The following is an 18,453-nucleotide window of genomic DNA, read 5'->3' as shown; positions in this document are numbered from 1 at the left end:
GATGCTGTAAACAAGACAAGAGGTGTAAAGATACGGTGTAACACTAAGGCTTCCCCAGGTGGTGCTAGTGTTACAGCCCAATAAGAGACGGGTTCAATCCCTGGGTCAGGAAGATCCTCTGGAGAAGGGCATGGCAACCCACTCCAGTATTCTTGCCTGGAGAATCCCATGGACAGAGGAACCTGGCGGGCTACAGCACATAGGGTCACAAAGAATCGGACATGACCGAAGAGACTAATTATGATAACGACTACCGTGACAACAGGTAAGGTATAAAGAGCCTGCCTGGAGCCAAGATATTACTCAGGAGAGCATTAGGATATGAAGTTAATAAAGCAGGTTAGCTTTATGGGGTAAGGTATAGAGGAAGAATCAGAGAAGGCAATGGCACCCCACTCCAGTACTCTTGCATGGAAAATCCTATGGATGGAGGAGCCTGGTAGGCTGCAGTCCATGGGGTCGCTAAGAGTCGGACACGACAGCGACTTCACTTTCACTTTTCCCTTTCATGCATTGGAGAAGGAAATGGCAACCCACTCCAGTGTTCTTGCCTTGAGAATCCCAGGGACGGGGGAGCCTGGTGGGCTGCTGTCTATGGGGATGCACAGTCAGACACAACTGAAGCGACTCAGCAGCAGCATAGAGGAAGAATAAGGATACAGACTTCACACTGTAGGCAAGAGGGCCATCTGTATTTTAGGGAATGGAGAATGATGGACTCAATTATGTGTTAAGTTAACCTGGCAAGTAGTACAATGAAATACAGTCAAGAGCCTATAAGGAGGAGAAGTGATTGCATTAAAGTGGGTCTAATATTAGAAATATCTAAGCAAAACATCAGAAGTAAAATATAGGAAGGGAAGGACAGAAGCTAGAAACAACATACTGATTCATCTTGGTAAGTTGTTGAGTTCAGGGATAACAGAAGCTAGAATCAAAGCTGATTAATGTTAAGGGCTTGGAGGATGATTAAGAAGAGACAGTATCACTGACAAGTCAAGAAGGAGAATGCACATAACAAGATGATGCAGTCGAAGTTCAGACCTAACTGAATTTAAAGGAAAGGCAAATTTCTCTATGGAATTCTCCAACAATTAAGTGGAGGCACAAGATGAGGCACAGGAGATGAAGAACTGGGAGCCATCACACAGAGCTAACAACTAAGGCCACAGAAAAAGGAAAACCAAGAGGACTAGCCTGGGGCTAAATTCTATCTTCCCTACCAGACTGTGTATCGCAAGGCACATGGTAAGTATACAAATACTTAACTGAACAAGGAATGTTACCATTTAGAAAAAGGGGAAAAAACAGGCTATCAAAGAATACAAAATGAGTAATCAGAAAGAGAAAAAGAATGAACAGGGTAACAGAATCACAGAAACAAGGAGAGGAGAACACTAAAGAGAAGCTAGAAATGTTAAATGAATACATGGGAAGCCCAGCGCAAAGAACACCAAGAAACTATTCCATGCTAAGGATGTTTCACGCTGATCAGAAGCAAAACTTACTAAAATACAGAAAAGTCCAGAAGGCATATTAGCCACAAGGGAACCCGACATCAATATGAGCCTCCCTGATGTATGATTCTTTCTATTCCCTTTTTTAGTTGACATCCTATCTTCACACAGATTTGTTGCCTTCCAGTGAAACTTTCCTATGTTTTCTCCTCTTAAATAGATAAAATGTTCTCTTAAAGAAAGCACCTGAATACTGTCAAATATAATTAAGGAAGAGAGGAAGAAGCAGAGAATAGGTTTAGTTGATGTGAACAGGATGTGTATGTACCCTTTTTCCTTTAACCAAATAATTTAAAATAATTTTTAAAAACAAATCATATACATCAGTAAATGAAATCTCAAATCAACTTACTTAGGATGAAAAAGAAAATAAAGCAAATAACACCATGTGTAAAAAAATCAACTCAAACTGACTTACTATTGCATATAATACTGATGAGCATACATCTGTTGCCACCACAGCATCTGCAGTGGGTTGAAAGCGGGATACACCGGGAATCCAGCTGGAACAGCCTGCCCGGGAAGCTGGTTGTCTACATTTCTGCAATAGAGTAATAAGAAAATGTCTTTTAATGCTCCAGAAGAAGTTGAAAGCATTTCTCTACATTTTTATTTCTGAACTATGTCATCCGTTGACAAAACATACTAAAACTCACCGAAAAAAAATACTTATGTTCAACATTCCTGAAGTAAGACACTGTGTATGTGTGTTAGTCACTCAGTCGTGTCCCACTCTTTGCAGCCCCATGGACTGTAGCTCTCCAGGCTCCTCTGTCCATGGGATTCTCCAGGCAAGAACACTGGAGTGGGTTGCCATTCCCTTCTCCAGATCTTCCTGACCCAGGAATCAAACCGAGGTCTCCTGCATTGCAGATAGACTCTTTATCATCCAAGCCACAAGGAAAGTCCCAAGTAAGACATTATGGCTTATCTAAGATGATCCTGATCCCACACATACAGAACAACTAACATCACAGCCTAGAATCAGACTACTACATGAGTAAGAAACAAACTTCTATGATGTTAAGATTCTAAAATTTTTAGTTATGTTGTTAATTGTAAGTCAATTGTCAAACTGTTTTATAAAAGTGATTTAATAAATATCACATTTTCCATATAAGCTTAAGTAAAAATAAATAAAATTTAAAAGTTGAACTTTGGGCTTCCATGATGACATAGAAGTAAAGAATCTGCCTGCCAATGCAGGAGACATGGGTTCTACCCTTGATCAAGGAGAATCCCACATGCCACGGAGCAGCGAAGCCAATGTGCCACAATTACTGAGCCTGTGCTCCAGAACCCGGGAGCTGCAAATACTGAAACCCACTTACCCTACAGCCACAAATACTGAAACCCACTTACCCTAGAGCCTGTGCTCTGCAACAAGAGAAGCCACCACAGCAAGAAGCCAGCACATGATAACTAGAGTAGCTCCCACTTGCTGGACCTAAAGAAAAGCCCACACAGCAACAAAGACCCAGCACAGCCAAAAATAAATAAAATTATTTTTTTTAAGCTGAACTTTTTAATATTTAATCAGGCCCTAGATCTAACTACCAGTTTACAGTCAATCTATGAAAACAGAGGAAAATACTAATGATACCACATGGATGCAGTGAGCTGAATCTAGACTACTATGGGAAATTAGAACATAGAACAACAGAAAAAGCATAAAGTAAAAAAAGATAGGGATAGGGATTAGATTAAAAGAGCCTTAAGAAACAAAATTACTCAACCAAATGCAGTAAGTCAATCTCTGAAACTGATCCGATCAAAACCACCATAAAAAGACATTTGGGACAATCAGGGAAAATGGAACACGAATTGAGTAATAAATGATATTAAAGAATTTTTAATTCTGTTGCGTGTTCTAATGGTATTGTGATTCTTATAGTCCATATCTGTTACAGATATACAGTATTTACAGATGAAGGGATATGAGGTCTAGGATTACTTTAAAAATACTCCAGCCCAAGAGAAAAAAAAAGAGGAACAAGGGAAGGGTTGAAGAGCTGTTGTCTATTAACTGTTGCTGAAGCTGGATGTTAGGTAAAATCCTTATAATAGAGATTCATTAGTATGCTTTTAAAGTTAAGAATGATAAAGGAGAGGAGATGAACTGGAAACTTCAACAATCAGAAACAAATTCTTTCAAAGAAAACCTGCATGGAATTCCCACTTTACTTCCAGAATATGCTTTTTCAAGACTCTCCACACTACTCTGTTCTCCCCTGCTGAACTTCCCTTAAAATCAGCCCCAATGTTACCAGCTATGAAGCTCTCCCACCTCCTGCAAGCACACCCTCCTCCAGGCTCCTGAAGAATTTTGTCAAAACCATAGAAGCACATCAGTGAATGGCAATTTATTTGCCGATCTGACCTGCTTCCACTGAGGGCAACTACATAATTCATTTTCCTGTCTTCAGTGCCCAGCTACCACAAATTCTAAGTAAACTTTTCCTGAAGAAAGCCACATGATCCTTATATGACAAATTGGCTTATTCAGTCAGATTGCTTCAAATCTGACCAACAGATCTGACTAGAGAAAAGTTTTAAATGGGAAAGTAGAGGGGAGAGAACCACCATTATAAATGAAATCAAAATGCAAGTGGTACACAGAAAAATATACTGAAACAAATGATAAAATATTCACTTCAACAAGACAGTTAACACAGACTTTCCAGTCAGATGCGGATTTGAATTCTAGTCCTGATACTGACTACTGAAGTAAGGCAGGCTATGTACCTTTTAGCCTCCTTCTCCTCGTTCATAAATCAGGAGAGAACAGTACCTGGGCCACAGAGTTGGTATAAAGTTCAATGAAATAAAGCATGTATAAGTGCTTAATACAATGCCAAGCTTATGCTAAGTAATAATTAATACTAAATAATAATACTCAATAGTATCAATTAGTAATATTCTTTTACATAAAGAACTGTCACAAATGAACTTTTTAAAATACCAACATGCCAACAAATAAGCACTTCACAAAACAGAATAAAAAGAATGTCTCTTTATCATGTCTAAATTAAAACAAGGACATTCCAACTTATTGCTCTGGGAAGTATGAATTTGTAATGGTATGGTGAATCAGGCTCTCAACAACAGTTACTGAAAGATAAACTATAGCTTTTCTTTTTATGGCTGAATAGTGTTCCACTGTGTATAAATGCACCCCAAGTTCTTTATCCATTTTCTACCTAGGGACACTTGGGTTGTTTCCTTATTATGGTTATTATAAATAATGCTGCACTGAACATGTGGGTACATCTGTCTCTTCAAATTAAGTATTTTCATTTTCTTCAGATACTTAGAACTGGACCTGATGGATCACATGGTAGTTGTTATTAATTTTTTTAGGAAACTCCATAATGTTTCCCATAGTGGATGCCCCAATTTACATTGCCAACAACAGTACACAAGGGTTCCCTTTTCTCCACAATCCTGACCAACACTTAGTATTTGTTGTCTTTTTAATAATAGCCATTCTGACAGGTGTGAGGTAGTGCCTCACTGTGCTTTTGACCTGCCTTGGTCTGATGATTAATGACGTTGGGCATATTTTCATATAACTGCTGGCCATCTGTATGCCTTCTTGAAAGAAAGTCTATTCAGGTCCTCTGCCTACTTTTAAACTGGATTATTTGGTTTTCTGCTATTGTGTGCGTTCTTTGTATATTTTGTATATAACCCCTTATCAGGCATATGATTTGTAAATACTTTATCCTATTTAGTGGGTTGCCTTTTCATTTTGTTGATGATTTCCTTTACTGTACAAAACCTTTTTAGTCTAATGTAATTCCATTTATTTAGTTTTGCTTTCGTTGTCAAATCTAAAAAATCATCACCAAGTCCAGTGTCAAGGAGCTTTATATTATTCTAGGATTTTAATGGTTTCAAGCCTTACATTCAAATCAAATTTATTTTGAGTTATCTTTTTCTATTTTGGCCATGCTGTGTGGCTTGCAGAATCTTAGTTTCCTAATCAGGGATTGAACCTGCACCCTCAGCAGTGAAAGTACCTAGTCCTAACCAATGGACTGCCAGGGAATTCCTATTTTGAGTTAATTTTATGTAGGATATAAAATAGTAGTCTAGCTTAATTTTGTTGCAGTTTTTCCAACACCATATATTGAAGAGACTGTCGTTTCCTCATTGTAGTCTTGCTTCTTGTCATAAATTAATTGATTATGTATGTATGGGTTTATTTCTGGGTTCTCTATTCTGTTCCACTAGTCTGTTTTTATGCCAATACCATATTGTTTTAATTATTATCACTCCATAGTATAGTTTGAAATCAGGGAGTGTGATGCCTTTAGCTTTGTTCTTCTTTCTCAAGACTGCTATAGCTATCTAGGATCTTGTGGTTCTGTACAAATTTTAGAATTGTTCACTTTTGTGAAAAATATTTGGAATTTTGATAGAGACCGACTGAAGATTGCTTTGAGTAGTATGGACATTTTAACAGCATTAATTCTTCTAACTCGTGAGCATGGAATATCTTTTCATTTATTTGTGTCTTCAATTTCTTTCATCATTATCTTCTAGTTCTCAGTACATAGGCCTTTCAGGTCCTTAGCTAAACTGATTGCTAATACAAACTTTAAATGTTGTAGATCTATATTTGGTCTGGAAATATGTCCAGACTACATTCTGCTTTTTAAAAAGGTTTATAAAATAAAACAGTATGATGTTTCTATTTAAAAAATATGCTTAGAAAAGTATTTAGAAGGAAACTACAAAAATGTTAGTAATAGTTATCTCTGGGTGGTGGGTTATAAGCAGTTTTGCTATTAAAAAATCAGATGATAGAAGAGTACAGTGAGTAGGTTTTCAGTTTTATTAATTATAAAACAAGGCTGCTACTATTTCAGGCAGGGAAATTAAGTGTACAAAACACTGGGCAATTTGTTATGAACCAGTGAGCAGTTTTTAGAGTTAAATAAACATGACAGCGTAACACACTGAGTCCAAAACAGTCAGTCAAGATTCATAAATGTGACATTATAAATGGACAGCCAAGGTGCTGATGCACATGTTCTGTTTGGTCTTCTCATTGTTTCCTCAAGAGCTTAATGGGCAAATAATCACCTGCATTAGGATTTCTTGAAAAGCTAGGTTCCCAGAATGCTGTTAAGTTGGCAGAGTCCTAAACACTACCCCAAACCTAGTGATTCAAAAACTCAGGGAACAGTGATCAGAATTTAGCCATTTTAAAGACAGAGTACTAACCTACATGGTGGGAAACACATGTGACTAGCTAAATATAAGCTGTGCTGGAGTCTAAAAATGATGTGGAGAGATTATATTTTGTTGGTGAATTCTTCAAGATCACTAAATTATCGCTCTTGCACAAGTAAGGCAAGGCTGTATTAAATAAAATTTTACTTAAAGACAGATGTAAAGTCTTCTTTAGTAAAAGATTACAACTATAAGATTAGGTTAAATCACATCCATTGTTAAGCCAAATAACCTACTTATTGAACTTTCACTTAAACTGCTTTGTAAATCACAAAGTGCTCTTTCCAAATACAGATTTATTTTCCAGCACCCGGTACTGGTATTCATTCAGATGTTTCAGTGTGTCAGACTCACAAATGCCTATAAATATATTTGCTGAATGAACATACAGCATTCATTTATAAGTATGAATGAATTTATAAATAATTGCTAACATATCACTTAACTCTTTACATACATGAACTCTTAATCCACACAGAAATCCTATACAATAAATACTATTATCTGCAGATCATGAGCAAACTGAAGCAAAGAAGAGAAGAGACTTGCCCAAGCTAGTCAGTGGACAGGGCTAGGATTCAAAGCAAGGTAGGCTGACTCCTGAATCTGTACATCCACTAAGTACTGCCCTCCTGATTTAAAACTAAACATTATTTAAGGATTTTACCTCTCTTCATCTTAATACTCATTTTTAGCAAAATAAACACTATTTCAAATTTTTCTAATCTGTTTTATATACTTCTAAGAGCTAAATGCCTTTGCTCCAAAGTCTGTTGATTTTCTCAACAGACTAGTTTAAAGAAATTATTAATCTGTTTCCAAGATATCCATGGTCTTATTCTGAAAACATGCAACTTCATATACTTTATTACAGAGTATATATTCACTGTGTACGTACTTAATGCTAGTGAACTGTGCACTTTAAAAATGCTTTAAAAGGTTTATTTTATGTATATTTTACCTTAATAAATCAAGAGTTAAAATATATATATATATTAATATATTCACTGTAAGTATGAGAAAGAGGTAAAAATATTATTATATAGACATAACTATTTTCAACATATTATATATTCTTCAAGGTTTATTATATCCATTCTCACTTTCCATCACTACCAACATATTTGGTAAAATATTAGTAACAGCACTCTGTATAAACTGAGAGGAACTGAACTGTTTTATTCTGCAAAAAAGACAGAAAAGGAATCACTGTCATAAGACAAACTATTTTAAGCCACTATTCTACCATGGAAATCGTGACAATACTTTTTTACAAATAACAAAGTTCCGGTTTGTAATAATCATTTTCTGAAAACAAAAATAGTTTCATGAGATGCTTTATAAAAGTCTACAATCAGCCTCACTAAACACTTAATTTTAGAAGAAAAACTCAAGAATATGAGACAAATGAGTCTTTTTAATATTTTTCTATATACTCAGCTTTGTTTTTCTACATTAAGAATTGAATTAAGTTTATAAAGTTCTAAGTAAAAAGTAGCCATATGTTATTACATCCTCTTTGGCATAACAGTTAGTGGCTACTCCTTGGTTACATCACTTACTACCATTTTGGGGGGGTCCTAGCCATTTGCTTATTTCCAGCCTCAGCATCATAGATCTGGAGCACCGTCACACACACCACAGCACAATATGCAACGCAAAACAACTATCAGTAACTATTATTCCTGTTTCCTTTACTTCAAAAGTACTCCAATTTCAGACATGACCCAGATCTAAACTGTATTCCCCAAGATCCTCCTCTCTGAGCTGTCCACAGCTGCTGTGGCTGTTGGCTGCATTCCCCCTGGAACTGCCTAACCCAAGAGGCCTATTGTAATTGCTAAATATAAGGCAGCCATAGCAAGCTTCTTGAGTAAACTCCTCTTAAGAAAGTCTCTGGATAACATGCAATGGTTAGCATATCTTCATAATACATCACCAGAATATTTATCACAATACTCTGTCTTGGTAGTTACCAAGCCTGGCTGATCATAAACACCAGTAGAACTTTTAAAAAACAGATTACTGGGCTCTATACTCTTCCAAGAACACCTTATTCACCCATTTGTTCTTCAGAAGACTAGTTTGAGTAGATCTATAGTGAGACTGGGGCTTCCCTGATGGCTTAGTGGTAAAGAATCCACCTGCCAATGCCCAAGATGTAGGACACGCGAGTTCAATCCCTGGGTAAGGAAGATACCCTGGAGGAGGAAACGGCAGCCTACTTCGGTATTCTTGCCTGTAAAATCCCATGGACAGAAGAGCCTGGCAGGGTATAGTCCTTAGGGTCACAAAGTTGGACATGACTGAGCACTTGAGCATGACATAGTAAGATTGAGTAAAAACAAAAATTTTAGTTACCTAGATCCTTGCTATTCAAACTACGGTCAAAGCATCAGAAGCATCAGCATCACAGCCGAGCTCACTGGAAATACATAATCTCAGGCCCTGTTAGACCAACTGAATCAGAACCCGCATCTTAACAACATCTCCAGGTGATTAGCACAAACATTAAAGACTGAAAGGTACTGCCCCCGACAATTTTAATGTACAACCAGCTTTCAAAAGCACTGCTCCAGGGAATTCAGTCGCAGTCCAGTGCTCTCACTGCAGAGGGCACAGGTTCAGTCCCTGGTCAGGGAACTACAATCCCACAAACCACACAGAACAGCCCCCCCAAAACTGCTACACCTAACCCTCTAATTCACAAAACATATAATCAGGTATATGAATCAATTTCAAATGTACTTTGATTAGTGAAGGGGGCTACCATGAAAGTCTGGAGTCATAGATTTTTAAGAGGACCAAAGCTATCAGTTTCACTCACCCTTGCATTACATATGGGACCTGATGGCTCTGTGCTGGGTCAGTCTGTGCTTGTGGAAGGGTACGTTGCCTCAATCCTTCTGAGGAAGAACTGGTAGCTAAAGTCAAGGTTTCTTGACTGGATGATGGAGTTGATGATCCTGACTGATCTGAACTCTACAAACAAAAATGTAATTATTTTTTTTCAAGGAGATTTAACTCATTATAATCACAATATTATAGACACATTACTAAAAATGCATCTGTGAAATCCCTCCGCAAAGAGTGAATTCTAAAAATTTACTGATTTGACTTGCGTGCCCAGCATAATAGGTATATTTATTTATTTATTTATATATATAGGTATAAATAATTTAATTCTCATGAGACTAAAGAGTTTAGAAAATCAAAATCCATTAATTATACAATAATAGTCCATTTCTCAACTATAAAAGGCTGAGTAGTAATTATATACCAAAAATAGCATACAAAATTTGTGAAAATTAATGCATGCAAAGCTCTTTTCATGATGCTTAACACATAGGAAGTGTTCAATAATGGTACTAATAACTGTATCACTTAAACAGTTACTATGTACCAGCTACTGTATAACATGCCATTAGTCATATACTGGTTTAAAACACTGAAGAGTGTGCTAGAATTTGGTGTTATCTCTGACATTAACAAGGAACATAACCTTACAATTCACTTAACCCCTAAGTCACAGCTTTCCTATAAGAAATGAGATTGAACTAGATTTTCAAGATTCCTTTCAGTCCTAAAATCCTATTAAAGATACTACCAACAAATACTGTTCTTTTTTTTTTAACAAGATAAACAAGATACCAAACAGAATTTTAAAATTTTAATGCATTAATGGTGTCAGTAGCTTACAGATTCAACAGCTTCAATCAATATAACCCCTTGAAGACCACCTCAATTTGTTGCTGTTTGAAAATAGTTTGTCAAGTGTTTTATGTAAATTTAAAACACAATTACAGTTTATATAAATTACCTACTTTAAAAAACTGGATACAAGATAATTTCGACATCCTTCCAAGTGTGTTAAAATCACATTACTGGTACTGCCTTCCTATTTACAGCATGTCTTTTTACATGTCTACCTTCCTTAGTCCTGCCATGTGAGACCTTTGAAAAATTAACAAAAGCTTTAAAATGTTATTCCATACCAAACAGACACCAAATATCTTACTAGGGAGGCTGATTATTAGGCACACAACCTGGAAAGACTTCTTTTTTGGCAAGATTTCGTATTAAATGGATCATCAAAATATGGTATTCACTAAAAAAAATTAATAGAAGAAAGGCCTAGGCATTTGGCAGCACACCCTAATTTCTCTAGAACTAATTATTTCTGACCTTATTAGACAACTTTCATGAACAGATTTTTAAGACATTATCAAGTCCCACTGAAATTTATCAGCCATAAAAAAATTAAGAGGAATTCAATTTCATTCTCCTTTGATACTTCTTAGATTTTTTTATAACACACCTCTGAAAAACTGAATATATATTATAAAGAAATGAAATCATGGCCGAGGAACTACTAGATAAGGGAAAAGAAAGTTCTCTGTCAACAGAAACTGGAGCAACACAACTGTTCAAAGACTATAAAGAGAATTCTATGCCAGTACAGGGTTTTGTCCCTTCTTATGCAAGGTGGGAAACATACAAAGACCCTTAGGTTTATGGACAAAACAACTTTCAGTTTAGTGAAAGCTGAATTCCCACGGCTAGTACTAGAAAATACTTACCATTGAGGCTATGCTAATTAAAGAGAGCAACTACAAGATCTGGTTTCTTAAAGATGCAGTTAACAACCAGTCTCTCGTTATCACCCCTGCCATTCATCCCCTCCTCAAAATTTTGGCTGGATTCCTGACAAGAAGGAAAGTACACTTAGCAGCACAAAAGTCCCCGCTCCGGGGAGCTTTACACAGCTTCCCACTCAACCAATCCTTTTCCTTCACCTCCAAAAGTGTCCCATAAAGCTTCTACGGGAAACCAAAAATAATTTAACATAAAAGAATTTGGACTGTGTAAAAAAGGTCTAAGTTGAAAAGTTCAACTAGTTTTTTAAATTTCCAAAACAATTTTAGGCAGATGGAAAACTAAAGAGGGAAAAATGAATACTCAAGTCTGAAAGAACTGGGTACATCAAGTAATTATTCTTCCCATAGTTGGAATATACACTCAAATCCAGTCATTTTAAAAAACAATTATTGAACAAGTAATCTTCTTCAAGAAGATTTAGCAAACTTAAAGTTTACATACTTTAATCTACCTTGATTAAATATAATATATAAAATACCTTAAACATTTCTGAAATATTGGCTGTAGAGTTTATATTATATAACCATATCATAATTCTGTCTTTTCAGTATTTCAGTAATTAAATACTGAAAATTGGGTCTATTACTGACCTGCCATAATGAGTTATAATTTGACCTGCAAATTATAACTCATGGGGAACAGGCTTCAGGGGATTACACTGTGTATTGGATCTCTACAAATGAAGTTTAAATGACTAACTTAAGCTGTTCACAACCCAGTCTCACCACCCATGAGATCCAGTTGTTCTGTTTTCCACTTAGTTTTTAGAGGCAAGAAGGGATAATCAGAAAACTTCAGCATTTACTCTGCCCCAAACAACTCACAGAATTGCTGTTGGATGCCAGTGCTTCATGACTTTCTCTATTGGTGCTGGATTTTGGAGAACTGGGAGGAGTCCGGGAAGTACAGACTAGATGAACCATATGATACTCATCTTGCTAAAATTAAAGAAAATTACATTTAAAGGGTAGTACTGGAAAGTACACAGCTCAAAAATGTCAGTGGCTAGGCAGAAATACTCAAAACTTAAGTGTCTTCCTACCACAGCCCTTTTGTTAGTAACACACTGCTGTCACCCGCACATAAACTGGGACCCTTCTGAATTCAGTGCTTCCTCCACGCTTAGAGAATGGTCTCAATACTCAGGAACTACTACATGAAAAAATTATTATTCTGTATACCAAGGAGTTCTGAAGCAAACACTGCTGTAAAGTTGTGTCAACGCAACCTAGTATTTCAGTATAAAAGTACTACACACAGTAATATCAGCACTGTGACAGTCACACTAAAGCTTAGGCCTACAAACTTCGAATAGTAAATGTTTTCATTATTTGAAAACTTACAGTGATAAGGAAACTCAAATAGCCTCACTACAGTCTCATCTGTCTGAATTTTAGCAATAGTATTTTATTTTTTAAGTCAAAAACTGGTTTTATCTCTAACACTTATACACAGACATAGAGCATATGTTTGAACTATATTCTGTAAATATTCCAAATGTTTCTCCATAAATCTACAACTATGAGGAAGGAAAATACTCTAAATATGAAGGAAAATACTCTAAAAATAATTAATTGGCATTTTAGCTTAATGATTTCATGAGTATATCTATCATAGGCATAAAGCAAGTAAATAAGGTAGAGTAAGGAGAGGCAGAGAAGAACAAAGGATGGCGCAACAATTTTAAAAAGAAAAAATCAGAAAATGATTTTTTAAAAGGGGGGGTGGTGCACAGCAGGAAATAATAAAAAAAAGATGCCCAGTTGTGAGAAAGAGAAACAAAGCTCTGGGAATTCATCATCTTCCATAAACAAGAACTGTGCTTAATTCTGAGGTGAATCCAAGAAAGGGCAGGAGTCAGGCCCTCCCCTAGGGAGACTCATGATGTTGTTAAAAGAACAGACTAGGGCTTCCCTGGTGGCCCAGTGGTAAACAATCTGCCTACCAATGCAAGAGACACGGGTTTGATCCCTGATCTGGGAAGATCCCACAAACAGCAACTAAGCCCATGCACCGCAACTACTGAGCCTGTGCTCTAGAGCCCAAGAGCGGCATTTACTGAAGCCCGGGCGCCCTAGAGCCTATGCTTGGCAACAAGACAAGTCACCGCAGTGAGAAGCCCGCACACTGCAACTAGAGAGTAGCTCCCACTCTCCACAACTGCAGAAAAGTTGGCACAGCAACAAAGACCCAGCAGCGAAAAACAAATAAATAAATAAATATTTTTTAAAAGAACAGACTAGCACATTAGAGAGCAATTAGAGAAATACATAAATCAGTCTTTTGCACAAAACTGAGATGCATGAACTATAACTGTTTATGGGTTTAGAGGAAGAAGTTACTAGGAGTTAGAATACTAAAGGCATTCCCAGAAATAGCATTACATGAGGTACACCAAGCAAAGCAGGTAGAAAGGATGCCTGATTTACAATGTCCCCTTAGCTTGGGAATACAGAGCAGTAAAACAAGCATCCAAGTGTAAGATGGTCATCCTTACAAACGTAGTTTCAAAGGTCATATTAACCACAATTACCTCATAGTATTTATTCACCTTTGGGAAATGTTTCTATAAGACATTTTATAACTAAACAGGTAAAGTTAATGACAGCATTTAACTGAAAGAAGTAAAGTGTTATACAGTCCAATGATCTGTTCGAACTGTAAACATACTGTTCAAAATGTTCTATGATAAGGGACACAACAGTCCTTTGACTGAAGCTGGGTGGTTTTTGTTTGTTGTTGTTGTTTTAGTGGGGACGGGGGGAGCGGGGGGGAACGCATTGGCCATAGAGGCACATGTGGGATCTCAGTTCCCTGATCAAGGATTAGGGTTAGGGTTAGGGTTAGGGTCAATTGATCAGGGATAGCACAGGGTCTTAACCATTGGACCACCATGGAAATCCCAAAGCATTTTAAGTATTCTGGTTGGGAATGATTTCTGGCAGTAAAATCCTTTTTAGAAGTATGCATGTTCAGACTCTAGCTATCCTTGGGTTAAAATAATAAATCTATATTTCAAAGAGCATATAGTGAAAAAAGTTTTTAAGGATAAAACCAGGAAAGAAAATGAAGAGGTGGAACACAGCGGATTTGGGGGGTAGTAAATATTCTGTACAATATTATAAGGTGGATCCTTGTCATTATACATTTATTAAAGCCTACAGAAAGTACAACACCAAGAGTGAACCCTAATGTAAACTAGGGTTTGGGGTGATGATGTCAATACAGGCTTCAACTCTAACTACTGTAGCACTGTAATGTAGACTTATGTGGAATGCTGTTAGTGGGAGTAGCTGTGTGTGTGTGGAGGTAGGAGTTATATAGGTAATCTTTATACCTTCTTCCCAATTTTGTTATGAACCTAAAACTACCCTAAAAAATAAAGTCTATTAAGAAAAGAAAGAGGGGAGGATATATGCTACAAAAGCCAGTATTTTTGAGATAGAGGGAGAAGTAGGGAGAGAGAGACAGGGAGAGATGTTATTAAACCACTTTGGCAACCTGAAACTACATGATTAAAATGAAAATGACAGCAGGAAGTCACACTAGCAAAGCTACAAAGTCAACTATCTAAACAGAAGGAATACACTAGTGTAAAGTTTTTTAAAATTTCCCACAGGTGATCATAAACATACACAAGAGCATAAAGAGATTAGGGATATCCAGAAAACACTGAGTTACATAAAAAATCTAAAGTGAAACCTAACAGCTACATATTCAATTCTGCTACATTTACAAGCAAAAAGAATCTCAAATGCAGAAAAATTCTAAAAGTATAAATTCTATAAATAAACATGAGCTAAAAGCTGCCATTAAAGTAACTAATATTCTATCCAAAAATTATATTAAAATATATTTAACTCTGAGTACCAGGATTCAAAGTTTGCTAATGGACCAAGTGGGCTTCCTTCTGTAATATTTGAGGTCCCAAAATTAAACTCCTAACCCAAGTTAACTTGTATTAAAATGTCATGTAGTTTCATCAAAAACAGATTTAAGAGAGGGGACTGTTACCAGTCTACTTGAGCACTCTACTCCTGCATTAATGATAAGTCAATATGGCTTTCTTCCACAAGATAACAAATCCCTGAACACAAATGTGTAATGCTATCAGATTTAGCTATCAGATGGATATATAAAACTTTTGACTAATCAGAATCACCTATTATGCTACCCAAAAGGGTTGATTTTAAGTGTCTAAGAACTAAATTGGTTGGATATCAAAAGAAAGTTCAGAACATATTTCCTCGGCACTCTGAGTAACTGGTATTGAATAGTGGTGGAAAAGCTTACTTTTCTGAGAATGTCTTTCAGCTGCAGATGATCGGGAAGCAGTCTGCCCGAATACACCAATCTCTGATCCTTCGTCAACTAAGAAATGGGATAAAGAAAAAAATTCAACTTTTTCTAATTATACAAATTGAAAGTTGGGAGTAAGATGCCTTACTACGGGTAAAGTAAAATTCCCTTTAGGCACAAATACGCAGGAAACTGACATAATTTAAGAATTTGGTTTTTCCAAATTCCATGTAAGACATTAAAAGTTCAGCAAATGGTAACATATCTACTGTAGATATAATAAAATACAGATAATTACCAAATTATCTTTAAAACGGGGAAAATAAGTAAATTGGAAGTTGGTCTTTCAGCCATAATGCAATGCATGTGTGACTGTCATTAAAAACCTTCAAGACTATTAATGAGAAGGTGGCTGGCTTTCTATTAACAATCAACAATGGGATAAAATTCCAAGGTCACCAGTGTTATTCTGCATTATTTTGTCAGTATTTTTAATCAAAAGTATACATAAAATGTATTTTCTTCTTTAGTAACATCATGCAGGGTAATTTATCAGTTTTAAATTCAAAGCCATTTGCATATAGTTTACAGTTTTAGATAACTATTCTAGTTTTTATTATTCTTGCCATTCTCATGAATACATTTGTACATTTTTCAAAAACACAAGACTAAAGAAAAACAAACTCAAGGGCATGGAGATCCAAGTGCCATCTCCATATACAACCCAAAATATAAAATAAATTCTGGTTATCTCTGCCTTATTTTGTACTTCTAATAAATCTGCTAAGTGCTCACACTACAAGCATTAGGTATTTAAAATAAAAACATTTATGTACAGTTCCCATAAGACCTCCTATTTCATAATGGAGAAACAGGCAAGCGTTCCTTGAATTCTATTAAAACAAATATTGGCTATATTGACAATTACTAAACATGCCAAATCCAAACAATAACTGTAACAATTTTCAAACAGTCTATATATGCAACATGGCTAATAAAAAAGTCTTACATTAAAATTAACCACAGTAAAAAGAGCCATTTTGTAGTTAAGACCTGTGGTTCAAGGGTCCTTAGGTACCAAAGGTATAGTTGTCCTTCCAAGATACTTAGCTTTTAGGCAGAATTTAATTTCCCCAGAAGTATTTTTGAGTGCACCATTCCGAAAATGCACATATACAAATTCTTATATATAAACAACCAAATACAACACAGGATTTTTTTGAGAAACTACATATCACAAGTCTTGAAACTTTAATCAATACATATGAACAGTGAGTGGGGCACAATAGTAAATTATGTAAGTTAAACGCTAAGCGATAAAGACTGATTTAAGCCCTGGAGAAATGAATTAGATGATGCTTTGTAAGTTTCTACAATATACTTATTACTTCAGCTGCAACCTAAAGAAGTTCCTTTGATAAATACTATAGCCATAATAAACTATCAGTTCAAACATTTCATAGATACTATGTCATATCACTTGATACAAAAAATACCAGTCTTTTCTTATGATTTTACTTTACTATTAAAATTCTCAAACACACACAAAGTGGAGAGAATAAAATGAAGCCCCTTACCATCTTTGGAATTCCCAAATATCTAGCTCCAACAATTATCAACATTTTGCTATTCTTGTTTCATTTACCCACCCCCATTTCATTTTTGGCAAGGAAAAGAGTTTTAAAGCAAACACCCCATATCATTTCTTCTCACGTTTTAAAAAATAGCATGTATCTGTAGCAATTATTTTTGTAGCTAACCACAATATTACCACCTTCAATAAAATTAACATTAATTTCTTATTAAGTAATATCCAGTACAGCTCAATTTTCCCCACTTGCTCAAAAATGTCTTTTTAGGGATGTGTGCTGTGCTGTGCTGAGTCACTCAGTCGTGTCCAACTCTGTGACCCCATGGACTGCAGCCCCTGTCAGGCTCCTCTCTCCATGGGGATTCTCCAGGCAAGAATACTAGAGTGGGTTGCCATGCCCTTCTCCAGGGGCTCACCCCAACCCAGGGATTGAACCCAGGTCTTCCGCATTGCAGGCAGATTCTTTACCATCTGATGGTTTGTCTAAATCAGAATCAAACAAGGTCCACACATGGAATTGGGTTGTTATGTCTCTTTTAATCTTTTAACAGCTTCTACTTCTTTCAAAATTTTCCCTGGGTACATGTTGCAGTCTGGATGTAACTGACTGTGTCCTGGTATCCTATAGTTTGTCCTGTAGTCTTCTGTAAATGCAGTTAGATCCGGAGGGTTGATTAACTTCAGGTTCTTTTTTGTTTGACAAGAGAACTTCCTGTTGTATCACATCATTATTAGCACATGTAGACTGGGTGACCTACTTTTAGTCATGTTAAGATCGATCAGTGTGTTTAAATATTGTCAGCCTGATTCATCCCTATGAAGTCTCCATCAAACATTCACCTTTTTAATAACTTAGATCAAACTGCCTAGATCCATTATTTCATTAGGGCTAGAAAATAATTTTGACCTCTGTAGTATGTAAGAGCTTCCTTGCTTTCGGGCACATAAGGTTCACCTTCCACATTTCTTTTGCCAGGCCTGGAGAGAGCCACAGTTCCAGGGGCTTTATTCCTTTTAATAGGAAATGGCATCTAAAGACAAAATCTGGGGCCTAAGGCTACTTATGGTCACTTGCTATTATTTCTAAGATTCTTCAAGAGAGATACAAAATATGTATTTTTGCAAAGGAGAAACTTAAACCCAGAG

General features: G+C 36.2%; 1 protein-coding gene across 2 annotated transcripts in view; it reads right to left on the bottom strand.

Annotated features, from left to right (window-relative positions):
* The window catches only part of HERPUD2 (HERPUD family member 2), a 36,067-nt gene that overhangs the window by 3,731 nt on the left and 13,883 nt on the right, over positions 1 to 18,453 (bottom strand). The window contains exons 3-6 of one of the 2 annotated variants that reach the window (XM_061414153.1): positions 15,711 to 15,788; positions 12,242 to 12,355; positions 9,586 to 9,740; positions 1,936 to 2,058 (exon numbers count right to left, since the gene is read on the bottom strand). In XM_061414153.1, coding sequence (XP_061270137.1) covers positions 1,936 to 2,058; positions 9,586 to 9,740; positions 12,242 to 12,355; positions 15,711 to 15,788 — 470 coding nt within the window. The remainder of the gene's footprint in view (positions 1 to 1,935; positions 2,059 to 9,585; positions 9,741 to 12,241; positions 12,356 to 15,710; positions 15,789 to 18,453) is intronic. The other variant, XM_061414154.1, reaches the window with a different exon arrangement.

This window comes from Bos javanicus, chromosome 4, assembly GCF_032452875.1.
Source record: "Bos javanicus breed banteng chromosome 4, ARS-OSU_banteng_1.0, whole genome shotgun sequence".
Lineage (NCBI taxonomy): Eukaryota > Metazoa > Chordata > Mammalia > Artiodactyla > Bovidae > Bos > Bos javanicus.
This window is presented reverse-complemented; position numbering and strand designations above follow the sequence as displayed.